Source organism: Apium graveolens, unplaced genomic scaffold, assembly GCF_009905375.1.
Source record: "Apium graveolens cultivar Ventura unplaced genomic scaffold, ASM990537v1 ctg5464, whole genome shotgun sequence".
In the NCBI taxonomy this organism is placed as follows: Eukaryota; Viridiplantae; Streptophyta; class Magnoliopsida; order Apiales; family Apiaceae; genus Apium; species Apium graveolens.
The window spans coordinates 22,867-43,877 of record NW_027418984.1 but is presented as its reverse complement, the minus strand read 5'-3'; the positions used below and the strand labels follow the sequence as shown (position 1 = coordinate 43,877).

General features: G+C 31.3%; 1 protein-coding gene across 1 annotated transcript; it reads left to right on the top strand.

Annotated features, from left to right (window-relative positions):
- Positions 1 to 3,597: 3,597 nt before the first annotated feature.
- On the top strand, positions 3,598 to 5,208 carry LOC141702664 (uncharacterized). The gene has a single exon (XM_074506300.1). The coding sequence runs from the start codon at positions 3,598 to 3,600 to the stop codon at positions 5,206 to 5,208; it is 1,611 nt and encodes a 536-aa protein (XP_074362401.1).
- The last annotated feature ends 15,803 nt before the right edge of the window (positions 5,209 to 21,011 follow it).

The window sequence follows — 21,011 nt, the reverse complement described above, 5'->3', positions numbered from 1 at the left end:
CTCAAAAATCAATAGAAACATGAAACAAAAAACAAGAAATTAGCACAGTTACAAGATTTCAAACAGAAATTAGCACCCTGTTAATATCCATTTGGAACAAAAACAAGAGAATAGCAAGAACCGGGGGTTTCATCATGAGATAATTACAGTTTAAAACCAGGGGTTTCATCATCAACACTCAACACTCCACAATTGCATGCAAAATTTACATAATAAAACAAACCAAAGACACTCCACAATACCATCAAACATTGCATGCAACATTCCGCAAAGCAAAGACACTCCACAATACCATCAAACAGAGCATGCAACATTTAAATCTCATAAAATATAGAGTTAAAAATAAAAAACCCCAACATAAATTGAAGAGGGTTTTATAGTTCTAAAATAAATCAAAAAACCCCAAATAAATTGAATAGCATTTTAGAAACTTATTAAAAACATGTAAAAATAAAAAACCCCCAAATATAGATGAGGGCTTTACGGTCTCTAATTGAATTAGAAACATACCAGTATAATCGAATGGAAGAAGAGGAAGAAGATTGTGTGAAGAAGAGGAAGAAGATTGTGTGAAGAAGAGGAAGAAGATTGTGTGAAGAAAATCGCCGTGAAGAAGAGTAACTGATGATGGGGAAGAAGGGGGTTGGGGAGTTATGACGAGGAGTAACTGATGGGGAAGAAGGAGGTTGGGGAGTAAAGTTTTTGGGGGGATATTTCGGGGGGATACTAAAAAATAAAGGGGAGAGATGAAATTTAAAAGAGAGGGAAAATGAAAAAAATTCACTTCAAACCAACGGCCTAGATACAGATCTGGTTTAATCCAACGATCAACAAAATCTGTTATTATTTAATTTTTTTAAAACCTAAAAATCAAAAATTAAAATATATATAAATTATCCATATATTTGGAGATATAGTAACTGTTGTAAGATCAACTATCATATAACGGTTCTTACAGGATACCGTTATCGTATGCTATATTATTTAAATAGTAGTTGTGTAACGGTTTCTTACACACACCGTTGTCTCATATATTTTCCAACAAGAGTTTTTTGTCCTAAACCGTTGTCTATAATCTAAAACAAAAATAAGAATAATCTATTGTAAAACTTTTAATTTTTAAATGTTCGATGTTTGCGAGTGCACATATGTTGATAAAACATTTGACGTAATCCATAAAAGTTAAATTTTTGGTACCTTAAAAGTTTGATAATCTGATTCGAAGACTTCGATTATATCACTATAAACAAATAATAATAATAATTAAGAATATTACTATAAACAAACGTAGATTACGCTGACAGAGACGTTTGTGAATAAAAATTTATTAAACAACTAATAATTAAGGATATTAAGTTTCTCTTTGTAAAATTTTAAAATAATTAAAGATGGAGTTGTAACTAGGGTGGAGCACGGTTTGGTTTGGGACATTTTTTGGCCAAAACTGAAACTAAAACCGTATGTCCTTAATTTTAATATTTAATAAATATAAGTTGAATTTACGACTTATAAGTTGATAAGTAAGTTATGTTTCAAGATGTCAATCTAATCAAAATTCATTAATTTTAATTAGATGTTGAATTGTTGCATTATGATTTTAGTGAAAATAAATGTAAAGCTATTTTATTGAAAGCTGAAAAAGACTTTCATTCATAAGAAAAAAGAATTACTATCGTTGGGATCTGATTCTGCAGTAGAATCAGATCCCAACGATAGTAATTCTTTTTCTTATGAATGAAAGTCTTTTTCAACTTTTAATAAAATAGTTTTACATTTATTTTCACTAAAATTATAATTCAACAATTCAACATCTAATTAAAATTAATGAATTTTGATTAGATTGACATCTTGAAACATAACTTTATAAAATAAAGTTGATGAAGAAGAAAAAATCAAAATATATTCAGAACAAAGTACGTCATTACTAACATTCAACTTATCAGCTTATAAGTCGTAAATTCAACTTATAAGTAGGATCGACTGATAAGGTGACTTATAAGGGGTTACGGTTACGATATAAGGATCACTAGGGGAGGAGAATTTATGATTATGCCTCCTGAGTTAGAGTCTGTCCCTAAATGCGGTTTAGCTTGGTTCACGTGGTTTGCAGGCTATTGCGTGAACCCGTAGGGTTTACCCAGTGCGCACCTGAAGGGTAGCGGCTGCGGGTTACCTACAATAAAAAAAATTATTCGGGGTTAAGATAGGGTTTAAAGTATAATATTTAGAATAATTGATGAATATGCTTAATAAGAAAGATTCAATTAATATAAAAACACATCGGAACATCTTTTTCTAGAAAAGGTATCAATATTGTATATGATAATCATATTCATATTCGAAGCACATCCATTTGTTTGGATCATTGAAAGGGTGATTTAAACATCCGTATAATTGGATCGTCGAAAATATTTACAAATTTAGAAAATATCGATAAACATGGGATATCAACTCCAAAAAGTCGAACTTATCGCTAGTGAGTTATATGTAACAGTTTACAAACAACTATTTAATCTAGTGTTGGGCAATAGTTTTTCAAAAACACTATTATGTAAAACAATATATAGTTCGGAACTCCCAATTGTCGATACGATCAAGTTGTAAAAACAAATAACAAACTAAAGATAATTAGATGATTTATTTACCGATCGTTTAACACTAATAATATAAAAAATATTGAAATTGAAAATGATAATAAAGACATTCTAAACGATTCAAACTACACTAATATCTATTAAAGAACATCTTCACAATTTTTCGTGTAATATAAATTCGATATTCTTATTACCGACATACTATTTCGTTAAAATAATTTGTGATTATTTATTTTTTAATAAATTATATAATTTATTCCTCTATATTAATTTATTCAAATACATAAAATCCAAATTATTGTGGTCCTAGAGAATAAATGAATTAATATTATTCAAAATATTTTAATTTATGAGCCATGTATTTTTTATATAATAATTTAGTTGAGACTTAAACATATTATTAATTACTTTTTATTTCAGACATATATTTGTTCAGACATATGTATCTGTCGGAACAAGAACACATTTATTTACTTGGTAGTTAGGCCGTTCATCCATGTCCATGTGCTCTCAAATCCATAATACTCTCAAATCTATGCTCAAATTCGTGCTAATACTCTCAAATCTATGCTCAAAATCGTGCTCATACCCTCAAGTCCTCAAATCTAGATATCAAATCCATGTCACATCAAGATTCCAAGACATCAAGATCTCGGGTTTTAAATTTATTTTCACACTTGAACAGGTAAGTACAGTCTTTTATGAAGTCGGGTTTATATGTAATCTCTTTTGAATTCATTTTGATGAATTCATTCTTTTGTGATTCTGAACTAGGGTTCATATTGATTTGGGGGAAATATAAAGACTTCACAATTCATTTTTAAGAAGCTATAAGGACAGGTAAGTACTTTAATTTATGCATTTGGGTTATATAAGTCCTCTGTTTTGAATTCATTTTGATGCCTTTTTTACTTCAATTAGGGTTCAGTTATAAAGATTTTAGGGAAATTTAAAGATTTCATAATTTAGTCTGAATTTGAGGTTCTATTCAGACTTTTAAAAGATGGATAGGTCATGGTTAAAAGCGGATAGAAGAACGAAAGAGTTCAAAAAAGGAGTGGAAGATTTGTTAATATTTGCATTTGAGAATGGTTATAATGCAGAAAAAATCAGTTGTCCATGTGTAAACTGCGCACATAGTAAATCATGGAGAGCGCAGATAGTTAAAAACCATCTTTTTCAAAATGGTATTGATCAAACTTATACACGTTGGATATGGCACGGGGAGAATAATTCTGTAGAAAGTTCTAATGAAACCGACACTTCGGAATCTATCAATCAAGGCACCTCAAGAATGGGTGAACATGACGAGGACGACGACGATGATATGTCTTCTGATGAAAGTTCTGACGAAACCGACACTTCTGATTTCAGTAACCATGTTAAAGGTGAACATCAACCTCTTTATCCTGGATGTGGGAGGTACACTAAGATGAAAGCTCTGGTCCAGTTATACAACTTGAAAGTGAAGCATGGTATGTCTGATTCATGCTTCAGTGATATTCTGTTATTACTTGGCTCTTTACTTCCAGAAGGCAACAACATCCCTTCTTCCTTCAATGAAGCAAAAAAAACCTTATGTGCATTAGGAATGGGGTATGAAAAGATACACGCATGTCTGAATAATTGTCTCTTATACCGTGGCGATTTAGATGAAGAACAAACTACTTGTCGCGTATGTAAGGCCTCTAGATGGAAATTGAACAAAAAAGGAGATGAACTTGAAGGGGTCCCTGCTAAAGTTCTATGGTATTTCCCGCTGATACCAAGATTACGAAATTTATTCAATACACCTCACATTGCAAAGGACATGACGTGGCATGACACCGAGCGACAAAAGGATGGTAAAATGAGGCATCCGGCTGATTCAATAACATGGAAGGATGTCGACCAAAAATGGCCTAATTTTGCATCAGAGACTAGGAACCTTCGATTAGCTTTATCTTCCGATGGTTTCAATCCTTTTCATGGAAACCGTACTGATTACTCAAGATGGCCTGTTTTGCTATCAATTTATAACCTTCCTCCATGGCTTTGTATGAAGAGAAGGTATATTATGCTCTGCTTGTTAATATCTGGACCGACTGAGCCTGGAAATGATATCGACGTGTTCCTTCAACCACTAATAGAAGATCTGCAAGAGTTGTGGCATGGGAAACAAATGTACGACACTTATAAGAAAGAGTCTTTCATGCTTAGGGGCATTTTATTATGGACAATAAGTGATTATCCTGCCTTAGGGAACTTGTCAGGAAATGTTATTAAAGGGTATAATGCGTGTACTATTTGTATTGATGAAACGAAAGCTACTAGGTTGGTTAATTACCGTAAGACGGTGATTATGAGGCATCGAAGATGGTTGCCCCGTAATCATCCTTATAGAAGGCAGAAATCAGCTTTTGATAACACTGTGGAGAAGGGGGTCGCCCCTGTTCCATTAACCGGAGAAGAGGTTTTTCAAAGAGTACAGCATTTAAGGGCCCATGTATTTGGAAAGAAACAACGGCAACCACGATGGAAGAAAGGTGAACCTAGACCTGTTTGGAAAAAGGTTTCAATATTCTTCCAACTTGAGTATTGGGAATTTTGCCAGTTAGGCATGTTCTCGATGTGATGCACATCGAGAAAAATATATGCGAAGCCCTTGTTGGAACTTTACTAAATATTCCGGGGAAGACAAAAGATAGGGAATATGTTCGTCTTGATATGGCTGAAATGGGAATAAGAACGGAGCTGAGACCTAAGACTCCTGGAAAGAAAGAAAAGGTACCGTTGGCATCATGGAACTTAATGCATGCAGAAAAAAAAACAGTTTGCTCATCATTTCTTAAAATGAAGTTGGCAGATGGATTTTGTTCAAATATTAAGAATCTTATAAACATGGAAAATCTTCGGCTTGTTGGAATGAAATCTCATGATTGTCACACGATATTGCATCATTTGCTTCCAATCTCAATTTGATCAGTATTACAAAAACAAGTCAGGTGCACAATTATTAGGTTTTGCCTTTTCTTCAAGGCAATTTGCAGTAAAGTGATCAATGTAGACAAGTTGGAAAAAATGCAGAGTGAGTTAGTGGAAACATTGTGCCAGCTTGAAAAGCACTTTCCCCCTTCGTTCTTTGATGTGATGATCCATCTCTCAGTTCATCTCGTGAGAGAGGTTAAACTTTGTGGGCCAATATTCCTTCGTTGGATGTATCCCTTCGAGAGATATCTAAAAGCGTTTAAATGATATGTACGGAACCCGGCTCATCCCGAAGGGTGTATTGCTGAGGCATACGTTGCCGAAGAGGCGGTGGAGTGTTTGGTGAATTTTGAAAAATCTACCGTAGGAGTGTCTCAAAATGCAAAGTATGAGCAGAATGCAAGACCTCTATCTGGTGCGACATTGACAAAGCCGAGCGATGAGGACTTGCATCTAGCACATTTGTGTTTTCTCCAAAATACAACTAACATTAGACCATATTTTGAGTAAGTTAGTGATATTTAAGTGTGTGTTATTTCATTATTTTATGCACTTTGATTAATATACTAAAGAAAGTGATTTTTCTCGCAGCGAGCATATGGCATCTTTGATGACAAGATACCAACAACATGAAAATGATGAAGTCTGGCTTAAAAACAAGCAAAATGCAGAATTTCATAAATGGTTCAGGAAAAAGGTATAATTGTTATTTGAATAAAAACATCATAAATAGGCCTAGTTTATATTTTTTCCTGGTAAATGTATAATTGTTAATTTGAATAAATTAGGTTTTGTAAATGATCCGTTCGTGCTAGGGAAACATGTTAAGCACGTTTGTTACATTGATGATCCTCTTGAAAAACATTGGTATGTCGTGTTGAAATTACCGGAAAAGAACTGTTATGAACAATGTGACGATGAAAATGATGGATCAGTAGAAATAGAACTTGAGAATGAGCTGCACTTGCCAATGTTTCCCAATGTTGACGAACTTGATGAGGAAAAAGCTAGTTATATGCGGGACGAAGATGAATGGATTCAACTCCCATGATGGTAAAAATTACCTTCTTTTAAGTTAAATTGTCTAGAAAATTACCCCAGCATGAGTTACCTCTCTGCCTTATATAATTTATTTATTCGTAAATCTTTTTTTATTTCTCGAATTATTATTTGCCAAAATTTGATAATTTTAATTAATCAGTGTCAATTACGATTACTGTTTTAATATATATGAAGTTAGCAGTTTTTTTAATTTTTATAAATGATTTATCATACTGGAATTTGTCATTTTCTAATTTATCGCTCCCTTTTTTCTTGATTGTTTGGACTGTCTGGCATTTATATGTTGGATTCAGTGTCATCTAATTATTGGACAGTAGTGTTGATGGGCCATAAACCCTGTTAATCTTAAATTTGTAACCATGTTCAGTTTTTTTATTTTTCTTTCAATGACCAATGTGATTATTGATCCGGATTTCATTGTTTCCCGTTTTTGCCCATTTTCGTGGAAAAGCCTGTTTGATTGCATTATTGGTTTTATGGACATGCCTAATTAAAACTGTTGGTCGCTTGTCAAGGTTTTGGTTGGAATTCTGATCGAATAAGGTGTTCATATATGATACCCTGCTTCTTCTCTGCCAACAACTTGTTACTGGGGGTGGAGGGTTACCAGCACCTTCTTCCACTGTCTTCAGCTGGAGGAATTTGGTCCAAGTCAACTGGTGACGATTAAAAAACGGGAACTTACTGCCAATGAAAAGACCCTGCTCTAGCTGCAGAAAAAGTCAAGAACACGGGTATTAGAAAGACACAGCAAGGAAGAAAATACTCAGTAATCATCTAACATCAACTCATCAAGTTTCTTCAAGAAATACTCTTGATATTTTACTTATTTATGAACTTTTATCAATTTGCTTACCTGGAATACATTTCTTTCACCCACAATTGCTCCATTGACAAACTTTGTGTTGTCTCTTGTTATATTAGCCTGTAAGAATGCCATTCGGTCAATGCCAGTGCCACTGAGGGTTGTCGGAGGTCCATCAGCACTTACGCCTCCACTTGGCAACACCCTTTGCTCAGCTGGACATATATTACTACTTTCATCTCGTGTTGTTATCTCTTCCATCACAATTCCATAAGTGAACTTGCTTTGACGAGTGAAATTCTGCAATAAGTAATTATTTGTTGGGTGTGATAAGTAAGCTTACATAACATCTTAATAAGTAATTTGGTTTGTGAATTATCCAATTGAAATTAGTTGTTGACTTGAGGAAATATTCTGATTTGCCAACTTGATTGAGGGTTTTTTGCTAGTCTATATTGGTTGGATGATATTTTGTTAGGTAGTCATTGGTTGGCTACTTTTGGATTAATTTTCTGAGGATTCAATATATATACAACTCATTTTTTTCATTTTAACATTACTCAGAGACAACAGTTTATAGATAATCTATTAAACCATCTTCTACCTAGAGTTTAGACAACATGCATGAAGAACCAAACCATTGTGTGTTTAAGTTTCTAACAAGTTTTTTACATCTCAAACCGTTGTCTATTAGTTGATAGATGAAAAAAGTAAACTGTTGAGTTGTTAAAATTTTGTGGGAGATTAAATTAAAATAGGAGGGAGAATGAAAAATAAATAATTCAAAACAACCTCTAAAAGTATCTTTTAAAGTGTGGTGTTTAGACAACGCGTTATAAATCCGTCGTGTAAATCTTATAAATATAATGCTTTAAAACACCATTATCTCTGGCCTTTCCTTTAAACAATGGTAAGAACACACAGTTGTTTGATTTTTAATGAGACAAGGGTAAGAATAAGCACTTGTCCAAATTACACAACATAAGCAGCAAAACCATCGTCTTAATCTGATAAATGGTTGTTATTTAACAACAGTTCTAGCGTGTTGTCTTAGTATTCTAAGACAACCTTTTAGTTTGCACACTGTTGTCTGATTCCATGGGAGGGCATAACAAAGACAACAGTTTTTGAACTAATAGATAACTATTGTCTGTCCTTAAGCTCACACAACTGTTTTTTTTTCAAAATCATTTCACCGTTGTTGTATTTTTTAGGACAACGGTATTTTTTTTAACCGTTGTCTTTCAACCGTTGTCTGATTGCATTTTTCTTGTAGTGATATGTTATAGACTAAATGCTACAAAAACACCTTAGTAGATTTGATTAAGTGTATTTGTAGCTTTCAACGGATGATCCTATCTGTCATCCGTTGAAAGAGTACCTTATGTATTAATAAGTATTTTGTAGCACATTCCTCTGTATTGTAATGCCTTAAAGAATTAGAAGTTCAAGGACATTCTAAGTCATGTTGACTACAAGAATGATATGTAAAATAGGGTGGAAAATTGTATATATTAGATGCCTTGTAATTTTACATAAGTAAAATTGAGTCAACTGCTATGGAAACACTTTGAACGGATGTTCTTCACAAGGCTTTGACGGATGACCCAAGTCAAATTTCGACGGATGACGAATTTCAAACAAGAGTTGATAGTGACATTACAATAACATGGGTTGATTACCCAGAAAAGGAATGTGGCAGCCTATAATTAGGTTTAAGAGGACAAAGAAGCATTTCAATTTCTATACTTACTTGAAGAAAACAAAGATACTGGATGGAGAAATGAAGAAGCATGTGATTAGACAAAGACACATTTTATTACTTTATCTTAATCACGTGTATCTTGGTAATATATAGACCAAGAGTAGCTAGAAAATTAAGCAATCAACTAGAGAAATAGAAAAAGCTGTATCTGTGAAGAATTTCTCTGTTCCCTGTGATTGTACTTGTAAGCAGCTATGTACAATCTTTGTATAACAAAGTTCTCAAAATATATATATCTCTGGTGGATAAGTTCAATCCACCAGAAAGTTTTTTAATACTTGTGTTTAAATTACTTTATTTTTGAACACATCAATACTTTTACACCGTACTTTAGCATATTCAAACACTGTTATGTATATTTGTTAGAGAAGTTCTTAAAAGAAAGAAGAAACCAAGAATTACATTCAAACCCCCTTCTGTAATTCAACTGTTAGATTATCTGGGAATGACAATTGGTACTAGAGCAGGCTCTTGACATATTAAGAGTATAAAGATCAAAGAAACCAATAAGATGAGCATGAATGATGTTGGAGTAAAGTTCCTTTTCTTAGATAAAGACAATTATCACCATTGGAAGGTAAAAATGCACCTGCATCTCCTCTCTCAAGATGAAAGGTATGTTGATTGAATTGAGAAATGACCTCATATTCCTGTAATAGCTGCTATAGGCAATGAGCCAAGTGTCCCAACGCCACAATCAAAATAGACAGATGAAGACATTGAACAAGTGCACAAAGACAAGAAGGCTATGAATATTTTGTTCAACGGTCTTCATGGAAATATGTTTGACAATATATAAATTTCAAGACTGCTAACGACATTTAGGATACAATTCAAATTATATATGATGAAACTGAGCAAGTGAGGGAAAACAAGATGCACTTCTAATTCAGTGGTATGAACATTTTCATCGTGAAGATAGTGAATCCTTAATTGACATCTTTATTAGATTTCAAAAACTACTAAATGCACTGAAGCTGGATGGAAGGGTTTTTCAGACAAAAGATTCAAACCTGAACTTCCTTAGATCTCTACCAAAAGAATGGAAGCCTATGACGGTCTCTCCCAGATATTCACAAGATTACAAGGAGTTTACCTTGGAGAGACTATATGAGATTCTAAAAACTTATAAACTTGAGTTAGAACAAGATGAGAATATAGAGAAAAGAAGGAAGAAGGGAGGATCTATAGCACTGTAGCTGAACAAGAGAGAGTGAAAGAGATGAAGGTTGAAGGTGTGGAATCTGCACCAAACTCTAGGGTTTGTAAAGGCAAAGGAAAGGGGTTAGTAGCTAAACATGAAAACCATCTTTGTTAAGATAAAATGGAGCATATAGATGAACATCTACCTTTCCTATCAAGAAGGTTTGCCAAGCTCAAATTTTTAAAAAAAATTGGAGCAGCCAAGCCAAATAGATCACGGTGGATAAATCCAAATTTAAATATTTCAAATGTGGCTTGAGTGGTCATTTTGCAAGTGAATACAGAAAGCCTGATTCTGAAAGATAGAAGTTTGAGCCTGTGGATTATAAAAATAAATATTTTGAATTGCTCAAAAAAAGGAAAGGGCTTTGAATTGTTAGAAATTTTTGAATTTCTGATTTTGCCTCCATGTTTAAATTTTTTTTATTTGGCTCGATGTTTGAAATTTTCGTGAAACTAAGGTTTATTTCCTACCAATTTTGGTAGGTTTTGAGTTTCCCAATTTTTTTGAATTTTTGGTTTTGGCTCCATGTTTAAAATTTTGGTTTTGGCTCCATGTTTGAAATTTCGTGGAAATAAGGTTTATTTCCTTCCAATATCGATAGGCATAGATGCTCACGACCGATCCGAGTTTTGATCGAATCGAATCCAGCTTTAAAAAATTTTTGACGAGTAGAGTCGAGTGGAACTTTTTTATCGAATAAAAGATTGTGTTACAACTCAAACTCGTTAACTAACGAGCCAAGTCAAGTGGATCCGAATACGAGTTTTCTCGATAAATACGAGCCAGGTTGAGCCGAGTCAAGCTGTAGAATTTTTTTTTTCCAAACTAAATATATTTTTTTCTAAAAGTTTTATCATATTACTTATATATATATATCTTGACATCCGTACAGTTGAATCATTCATAAATATTTTAAAAAAAATCGAAATATCAATATTGGACTAATCGTAAGTAAGAAGAACTGGTCAAACCATTTGTTAATTGTTAAAATAACAAACAAAATAAATTTATTTTTTCTAAAATTTTTATCATATCACCAAAATATATAAATATTGATATCCGTACGGGTGGATCATTCATAAATATTTTTAAAAAAATCGAAACATCAATATGAAACTAAACACTTGTTAAAAGTAATATTCAAAAAAGTGGTTGATTGTTAAAATAACAAACAAAATAATTTTATTTTTTTCTAAAATTTTTGTCATGTCACTAAAACATATAGATCGTGACATCTGTACGGTTGAATCATTTATAAATATTTTTAGAATAATTGAAACATCAATATGGGACTAAACGCTAGTCGAAAGAACAGGTTAAACTACTGGTTGACTGTTATAATAGCAACTTGAATACATTTATTTTTTTCTAATAATTTAAATCACATCATTGAAATATATAGATCTTGACATTCATATGGTTGGATCATTAATAGCAATTCAAATCACATCATTGAAATATATAGATCTTGACATCCATATGGTTGGATCATTCATAAATAATTTTTAAAAAAATCAAAACATAAATATATGATTAAGCACTAGTTAGAAGTACTATTCGAACAATTGGTTGATTGTTAATATAAAAAAAATTTATTTTTTCTAATTTTTTTTCATGTCACTAAAACATATAAATCTTAACATCCATACGACTGTATCATTTTTAAATATTTTTTAGAAAGTCGAAACATTAAAATATCTATGGTACTAAACGCTATTTATAAGAACTAGTCAAGCTACTGGTTGACTGTTAAAATAACAAAACGAATACATTTCTTTTTTTTTATAAATTTATCATATTACTAAAATATAAATATCTTGACATTCTTATGGGTGGATCATTCATAAATACTTTTATAAAAATCGAAACATGAATATAGGACTAAACACTAGTTAGAAGTAATATTCCATCCATTGATTGATTGTTAAAATAACAAGCAAAATATATTTATTTTTTTCTAATTTTTCAAATACATTTATTTTTTTCTAATATTTTTATTATATCACTAAAATATATAGATCTTGATATCTATATTGTTGAATCATCCATAAATATTTTAAAAAAAAATGGAAACTTTAATCCGGGACTAAACGCTAGTAAGAAGAACTAGTCAAACTACTGGTTGACTATTAAATTAGAAAACTGAATACATTTATTTTTTTCTAATAATTTTATCATATCAATAAAATATATAGATCTTGACATCTGTACGGTTGGATCATTCATAAATATTTTAAAAAAAAACCGAAGTATTTTTATGGGACTAAACACCAGTTATAAGTACTATTCAAAATAAATATTCCTTTTTCTAAAAAAAATTTCATGTCAGTGAAACATATAGATCTTAACATCTATACGGTTGGATCACTTTTAAATATTTTTAAAAAAATCAAAACATCATTATGGTACTAAAACGCTAGTAAGAAAACTGGTCAAACTACTGGTTGACAACTAAAATAACAAATTGAATACATTTTTTTTCTAATAAATTTATCAAATCACTAAAATTTTACATAGATCTTCACATCTGTACGGTTGGATCATTCATAAATACATTTCTTTTCCAAATTTTTTTCCGAGTTTCCTTTCTCTATAAAATGACTTTCCACTTTTGAAATTATATTTTATCGAAACGTTTCGATATTTTTTTTAAATAATTATAATTTATCTAAATATAAGACAAACACGAGAATGTATGTATAATAACTATTTTTTTGAATTTCACTACCAAAATGAATACATCTTTATGTCTTTAGAGTTTGTTCAACAAAAATGTGACAAATGATTAACAAAAAACACGAAAATGCACATTTTTCTTTGTTTTTGGTCATAGCCGACCAATACCGGTAGGAATTGAACATCTTATTTTATAGATTTATTATAAAAATATATGAGTTAATTTTAAAAAATCCAATATTTTACATACATATTGAAAATTAATATGTCTAATCATCCGTACAGCTCGATAACTGGAAAAAAATAAAAATGTATAACACCTAAACAATCTATAAATTTTGAGTATAAAACCTAACTCAAACTTCGACATTTTCGCTCCTTCCTTTTTTATACGATTTTATTGTTTATAAATCTTTTCTTTTTCAAATTTTTTTCCTAGTTTCCTTTCGCTATAAAATGACTTTCCATTTTTGAAGTTATATTTTATCGAAACATTTCGATATTTATTATTTTTTTTAAAAATAATTATAATTTATCTAAACATAAAAGAAACACGAGAATGTAAATATAATCAACAATTTTTTTTTGAATTTATCTACTAAAATGAATAAATCTTTATGTCTTCATAGTTTGTTAAACAAAAATGTGACAAACGATCAATAAAAAATATGAAAATGCACATTTTTCTTTGTTTTGGTCATTTCCTACAAAAATTGGTAGGAATTGAACATTTTATTTTATAGATTTATTATAAAATGTGATGAGAAGGGAGAGTTGGGAGAGAGAGAACAGGTAAAATAGAGGGGTGAGAGCAGAGACCGATGAGAAGGAGATATAAACGGGGTTAACAAAATGGGGGGAGATATAAGGGGAAATAAAATTTTCACTTGGGGGCAAACTAAAAATAGAGGAGATGGAATGAAAAAATGGCCTAAAAAGTGAAATTTGGGTGAAGGAGGAAATGAAAATTTAAACAAGGGGAAAATGAAAAAGTGGGGTTTAAGGTGAAATAGGGGTAAATAGATATTTTTTTATTTATATGTATTATTTTATAATTTTTTTAATTTTACTTTATTTTATAAGAGGATAAACAAAATTAATATATCTTAACATCCGTATGGTTGGATCGTCGAAAAATTTATTTAAATAATCATTTTGTTAATGAGGAACGTGTCTAGTTTGAGAAAGTAGTACTTCAACTAGAATCTTCTTGTAAAGTTATGCAAGATATTTTTTTGAATTTATAAATTATTACATAAAATTTTAGATTACATATTAATGTAATAAAATTCAATCTAACATTTTCATTAATTTATAATTCACTTAAACAAATATATATTAATATCCATATGGTTGGATATTAGAAAAAAATCATTTCAAAAAATTATTTTGTTAAGCAGGAACGAAATCCATTTTAGGAACTACCACTTTCACTACATTTTCGTTATAATTTCAAGCAAGATATATTTGAAAATTTTAAAATATTTTTTAAGTGAATAAAATCAATATATATTAACATCAACAGTTTAAGGAATATATATTAACAAAGTCAATAAAATATATGGCATTAAAAATAATTATCTGAAATTTAAAATGTGTTGTCTTAACAAAAGTCATACAACAGTTTTTAATATAAAATAATTGTGGGATGTAATATCAACCAAATAAATAGTGCCAAATTCATACAACGGTTTATAACCAAAAAAGGTTATTTAAAAACAATGTCAATAACGGTTTCCAAGAAAAAAACCGTTGTTGAATCACACAACGGTATTTTTAAAAAGCCTGTTGTACATAGTTTATACGACAACGCCTGAGAAAAATCATTTTAAAAAATTAATCCTGTAAATCGGGAACGAGTCTCGTTGTCGGGAGGGGTACTTTTACCAGATGTTTCTAATCATGGCATGCAAAATGAATTTCAAAATTTTTAATAATTTGTTCTTATGACTAAAATCTATATATCTTAACATCCGTACGGTTGGATCGTCGAAAAATCATTTTAAAAAATTAATCCTGTAAATCGGGAACGAGTCTCGTTGTCGGGAGGGGTACTTTTACTAGATTTTTCTAATCCTGGCATGCAAATGAATTTCAAATTTTTTAATAATTTTTTCTTATGACTAAAATCGATATATCCTAACATCCGTACGGTTGGATCGTCAAAAAATCCTTTTATAAAATTAATCCTGTAAATCGGGAACGAGTCTCGTTGTCGGGAGGGGTACTTTTACCAGATTTTTCTAATCCTGACATTCGAGATAAATTTCAAATTTTTTAATACTTTTTTCATGTGACTAAAATGAGTATTTCTTAACATCCGTACGGTTGGATCGTCAAAAAATCATTTTAAAAAATTAATCCTGTAAATCGGGAACGAGTCTCGTTGTCGGGAGGGGTACTTTTACCAGATTTTTCTAATCCTGGCATGCAAAATGAATTTCAAATTTTTTAATAATTTTTTCTTATGACTAAAATCGATATATCCTAACATCCGTATGGTTGGATCGTCGAAAAATCATTTTAAAAAATTAATCCTGTAAATCGGGAACGAGTCTCGTTGTCGGGAGGGGTACTTTTACCAGATTTTTCTAATCCTGGCATGCAAAATGAATTTCAAATTTTTTAATACTTTTTTCATGTGAATAAAATGAGTATATCTTAACATCCGTACGGTTGGATCGTCGAAAAATCATTTTAAAAAATTAATCCTGTAAATCGGGAACGAGTCTCGTTATCGGGAGGGGTACTTTTACCAAATTTTTCTTATCCTGGCATGCAAAATGAATTTCAAATTTTTTAATAATTTGTTCTTATGACTAAAATCGATATATCTTAACATCCGTACAGTTGGATCGTCGAAAAATCATTTTAAAAAATTAATCCTATAAATCGGGAACAAGTCTCGTTGTCGGGAGGGGTAGTTTTACCAGATTTTTCTAATCCTGACATGCAAAATGAATTTCAAATTTTTTAATAATTTTTTCTTATGACTAAAATCGATATATCCAAACATCCGTACGGTTGGATCGTCGAAAAATCATTTTAAAAAATTAATCCTGTAAATCGGGAACGAGTCTCGTTGTCGGGAGGGGTACTTTTACCAGATTTTTCTAATCCTGACAGGCAAAATGAATTTCAAATTTTTTAATAATTTTTTCTTATGACTAAAATCGATATATCCTAACATCCGTACAGTTGGATCGTCGAAAAATCATTTTAAAAAATTAATCCTGTAAATCGGGAACGAGTCTCGTAGTCGGGAGGGGTACTTTTACCAGATTGTTCTAATCCTGACATTCAAAATGAATTTCAAATTTTTTAATAATTTTTTCTTATGACTAAAATCGATATATCCTAACATCCGTACGGTTGGATCGTCGAAAAATTATTTTAAAAAATTAATCCTGTAAATCAGGAACGAGTCTCGTTGTCGGGAGGGGTACTTTTACCAGATTTTTCTAATCATGGCATGCAAAATGAATTTCAAATTTTTTAATAATTTTTTCTTATGACTAAAATCAATATATCCTAACATCCGTACGGTTCGATCGTCGAAAAATCATTTTAAAAAATTAATCTTGTAAATCGGGAACGAGTCTCGTTGTCGGGAGGGGTACTTTTACCAAATTTTTCTAATCCTGGCATGCAAAATGAATTTCAAATTTTTTAATAATTTATTCTTATAACTAAAATCGATATATCTTAACATTCGTACGGTTGGATCATCGAAAAATCATTTTAAAAAATTAATCCTGTAAATCGGGAACGAGTCTCGTTGTTGGGAGGGGTACTTTTACCAAATTTTTCTAATCCTGGCATGCAAAATGAATTTCAAATTTTTTAATAATTTATTCTTATGACTAAAATCGATATATTTTAACATTCGTATGGTTGGATCGTTGAAAAATCATTTTAAAATATTATTCCTGTAAATCGGGAACGAGTCTCGTTGTCGGGAGGGGTACTTTTACCAGATTTTTCTAATCCTGACATTCGAGATGAATTTCAAATTTTTTAATACTTTTTTCATGAAACTAAAATGAGTATTTCTTAACATCCGTACGGTTGGATCCTCTAAAAAATCATTAAAAAAATTTATCTTTTTCATTAGGTATGAAAAAATCTAGTACGAGGCAACACCCAACGGTTTTTTATGAAAAATTGTTGTCTGAAATAAATTGTGACAACAGTTTTTTTGAAAAAAACCGTTGTCTTAGATGATCAACTTTTTTAAATCTTACGGCTGATATTAAATCTACTTTTAATCAACGGCTCTAATTACACCAACTCAACAATCCAAGTGAATGTTTTTTCCCCAATCACATGGTGCCACCTCATCACAAGCAACACTTCAGAAATTTCAAGAATCAGACTTACATACAACGGTTTTTTATGAAAAAAGGTTGTCTTAGATGAACATTGACAACATTTATTTGAACAAAAGCTGTTGTGTAAGCGTAGCAGCGTTTTTTAATCTAATGGCTGATAATAAATATACATTCAATCAACTGCTCTTATTACACCAACTCAGCAATCCAAGTGAATGTTTTTTCACCAATCACATGGTGCCACCTCATCACAAACAAGTGTGAAAAAATCTTTTAAAAAATTTATCTTGTTCATCGGGAACGAATCCCGTGTTGGGAAGAAGTGCTTTTACCAGATTTTTCTAATCCTGACATTCGAGATGAATTTGAAATTTTTTAATACTTTTTTCATGTGACTAAAATAAGTATATCTTAACATCCATACGGTTGGATCGTTGAAAAAATCATTTAAAAAAAATTATCTTGTTCATCGGGAACGAATTTCATGTTGGGAAGTAGTGCTTTTACCAGATTTTTCTAAACCTGACATTCAAGATGAATTTGAAATTTTTTAATACTTTTTTCAAATGACTAAAATAAGTATATCTTCACATCTGTACGGTTGGATCGTCAAAAAAATCATTTAAAAAATTTATCTTGTTCATCGGGAACGAATCCCGTGTTGGGAAGTAGTGCTTTTACCAGATTTTTCTAATCTTGACATTCGAGATGAATTTGAAATTTTTAATACTTTTTTCATGTGACTAAAATAAGTATTTCTTAACATCCGTACGGTTGGATCATCTAAAAAATCATTTTAAAAGTTTATCTCTTTAATCGGGTATGGAAAAAAATCTAGTACGAGGCAACATCCAACGGTTTTCTATGAAAAAGTCTTGTCTGAAATTAATAGTGACAACAGTTTTTTTGAAAAAAAACCGTTGTTTTAGATGATCAACTTTTTTAAATCCTACGGCTGATATTAAATCTACTTTTAATCAACGGCTCTAATTACACCAACTCAACAATCCAAGTGAATGTTTTTTCACCAATCACATGGTGCCACCTCATCACAAGCAATGCTTCAGAAATTTCAAGAATCAGACTTACAGACAACGGGTTTCTATGAAAAAAGGTTGTCTTAGATGAACATTGACAACATTTATTTGAACAAAAGCTGTTGTGTAAGCGTAACAGCGTTTTTTAATCTAATGGCTGATATTAAATATACTTTCAATCAACTGCTCTTATTACACCAACTCAGCAATCCAAGTGAATGTTTTTTCATCAATCACATGGTGCCACCTCATCTCCTCTTAATGAACGTCTCTCATTATACCAGCTCACCAATACAAGTGACAATGGTTTTATGAGCAAAACGCTTGTGTGATGTCGTGATATGCAACAGAATAAAAACACTTGTATGTCAAGTGATATTTAGACAACACAATGGAAGTACGTTGTTTGATTCCAGCTTAACTAATCCATTGAGAAAACACTTGTCTCATTCCAACAACGGTGTTTCACAACGTTGTCTCCATTACTTTCAGACAATGCAAAATTAAACTGTTGTACAAACTACCTCATTTGCACAACATATCTTTAGAAAGGCTTGTCTGTGTCGATTACCTAGACAATAGTTTTTAAAGCATTGTAGGAATGATGAAATCTTTTTATTTAAACAACACCTTATCTCATAAAACGGTTGTCTGATACGATATGCTAGACAACAGTTTTAAACCTATTGTAGTAAAGGGATTCACATAACACCTGTTTTCTGGTTTTTAAAAAACTGTTGTGTAAAATTTCTGGGCAACACTTTTTTGGTCAAGCGTTGTCTGATGGGTGTTGTCTGATGACATTTTTCTTGTAGTGAATAACAATGAAAAAACTTCTTCTTTTTCTTCTTGCACTTCCTTATCTTTATTTTCTTCTTCTTTATTTTCTTTTATCTTATCTTCAATACATTAACACCACACAATACAAAAGAAAATGGTGGTGGGTCCATTTTTAAATCTGGACATTTTTTCCCACCAAATTTGGTAGGAAACACCTTTTAGCTGGTTGAGCTCTTTTCCAACCAATATCGGTAGGAAAAAACCCTGAATTATTAAAAAGCTTCCAACGTCAAAAAATAATATTTATTTTGGATAATACTGGACTGCTGATATGGAGGGTGGGGTCCTATCCATACAAAAAATTCATCATTTCCTACCAATGTCGGTAGGTTTTAAGTTCTTACCAAATCTGGTAGACAATATCTCTAAAATGATTAATTTTAAAAGAAAGTTTAATTGATTTAAAAAGGTGAGAGCGGATGACATGGATGGTGGGGTCGTTTTGGTATCATTTTTCGATCAAAACCTACCAAGATTGGTAGGAACTATCATATATATATATATATATAGGAAACGACTAATATTGGAAGGGTTTGGTGCTTGCGTGTTCAAGATCTGAACCCCACCAGGAGCAATTCCTATCAGCTTTCGACTTGGTAGGAAATAATGGAGCAATTCCTACCAGAATTCCTTGGTAGGAAAATCTTAGTAGGAAACGACCTTTTTTCTTGTAGTGTAATTACTTCCAAAATTAATTTCACCTGATTTTTATAATCTTATCCCTTACAATTTAAGCCAATAACTTTTTAGTTTTAAAAAACCAACGACTTCAAAACAACTAAGTCAATTTGTGCCTAAATAGGCCGAATGTTAAAAGCCCAAATCGCTGGCCCTGCAAATCAATAGCTCTATCTGTCCTCCACGTCTCTTCAATTAGGTTTGTATAATCATCGATTCTATGTACCCCCCATCTCTCTCTTTCTCTCTCTCTCTCTCTCTCTATATATATATATATCTATATATATATATCTCCATCTATCTCTCTTCTCCCCGAGATAAACTGTGGTCCCTGAGGTAACCCCTTTTTTTTGAATAATCTGTATATCGTTGTATATATCGGGGCGGATGTAGCATCATAAATAATGCAAATTTTCATTAGCTCTAGTAGCGCACTCAATATGTTTGATGAAATGTCTAACTGAAAAAGAGATAATTAGAGTTGTAATCGTTCGATTGTTTAAGCCACTCGATTTGGTTGTGTTGATATTGTTTTATTTGTTTTTTATACATATTTGTTGGTAATATTTTGGATGATATTGTATTCAATTTTTTGGTTGGTGAAATGATAGTTTCTAGAGGTCAGAAGTAGAAGCGTATGAATTTTAATAAGAAGCTTTTATCAGTTTGTTTGTTTGTTTATGTGACTTGTTACCGGTTTGTTTGTTTGTTTGTTCATTTTTTCATTTTAATGGTGATTTTTGTTTTTTTGCAAATGTGGAAAGTGTTATAATTTTTATTGTTATTACTTTACGTTAAAAGTTGTAAAATGGAAGTGAACAACATCAATTTCTGTTGCTTTTTCGCCGAATAATATGTTGCAAGTTTTATGTCCATATGCGTTATTGTATGTCCATATTCGTGGCCTACTTGAAATAAGTTTCATTTGAATTTGGTTGCCAGAATATGCCCGGAATCTTGGAAAACTCACCGGATTCTGGAAATTTTCCGGTTTCTGATGATTTTTTAAAAATCATTTTTAATTAATTCAATCGAAGGCGGTCGAATTG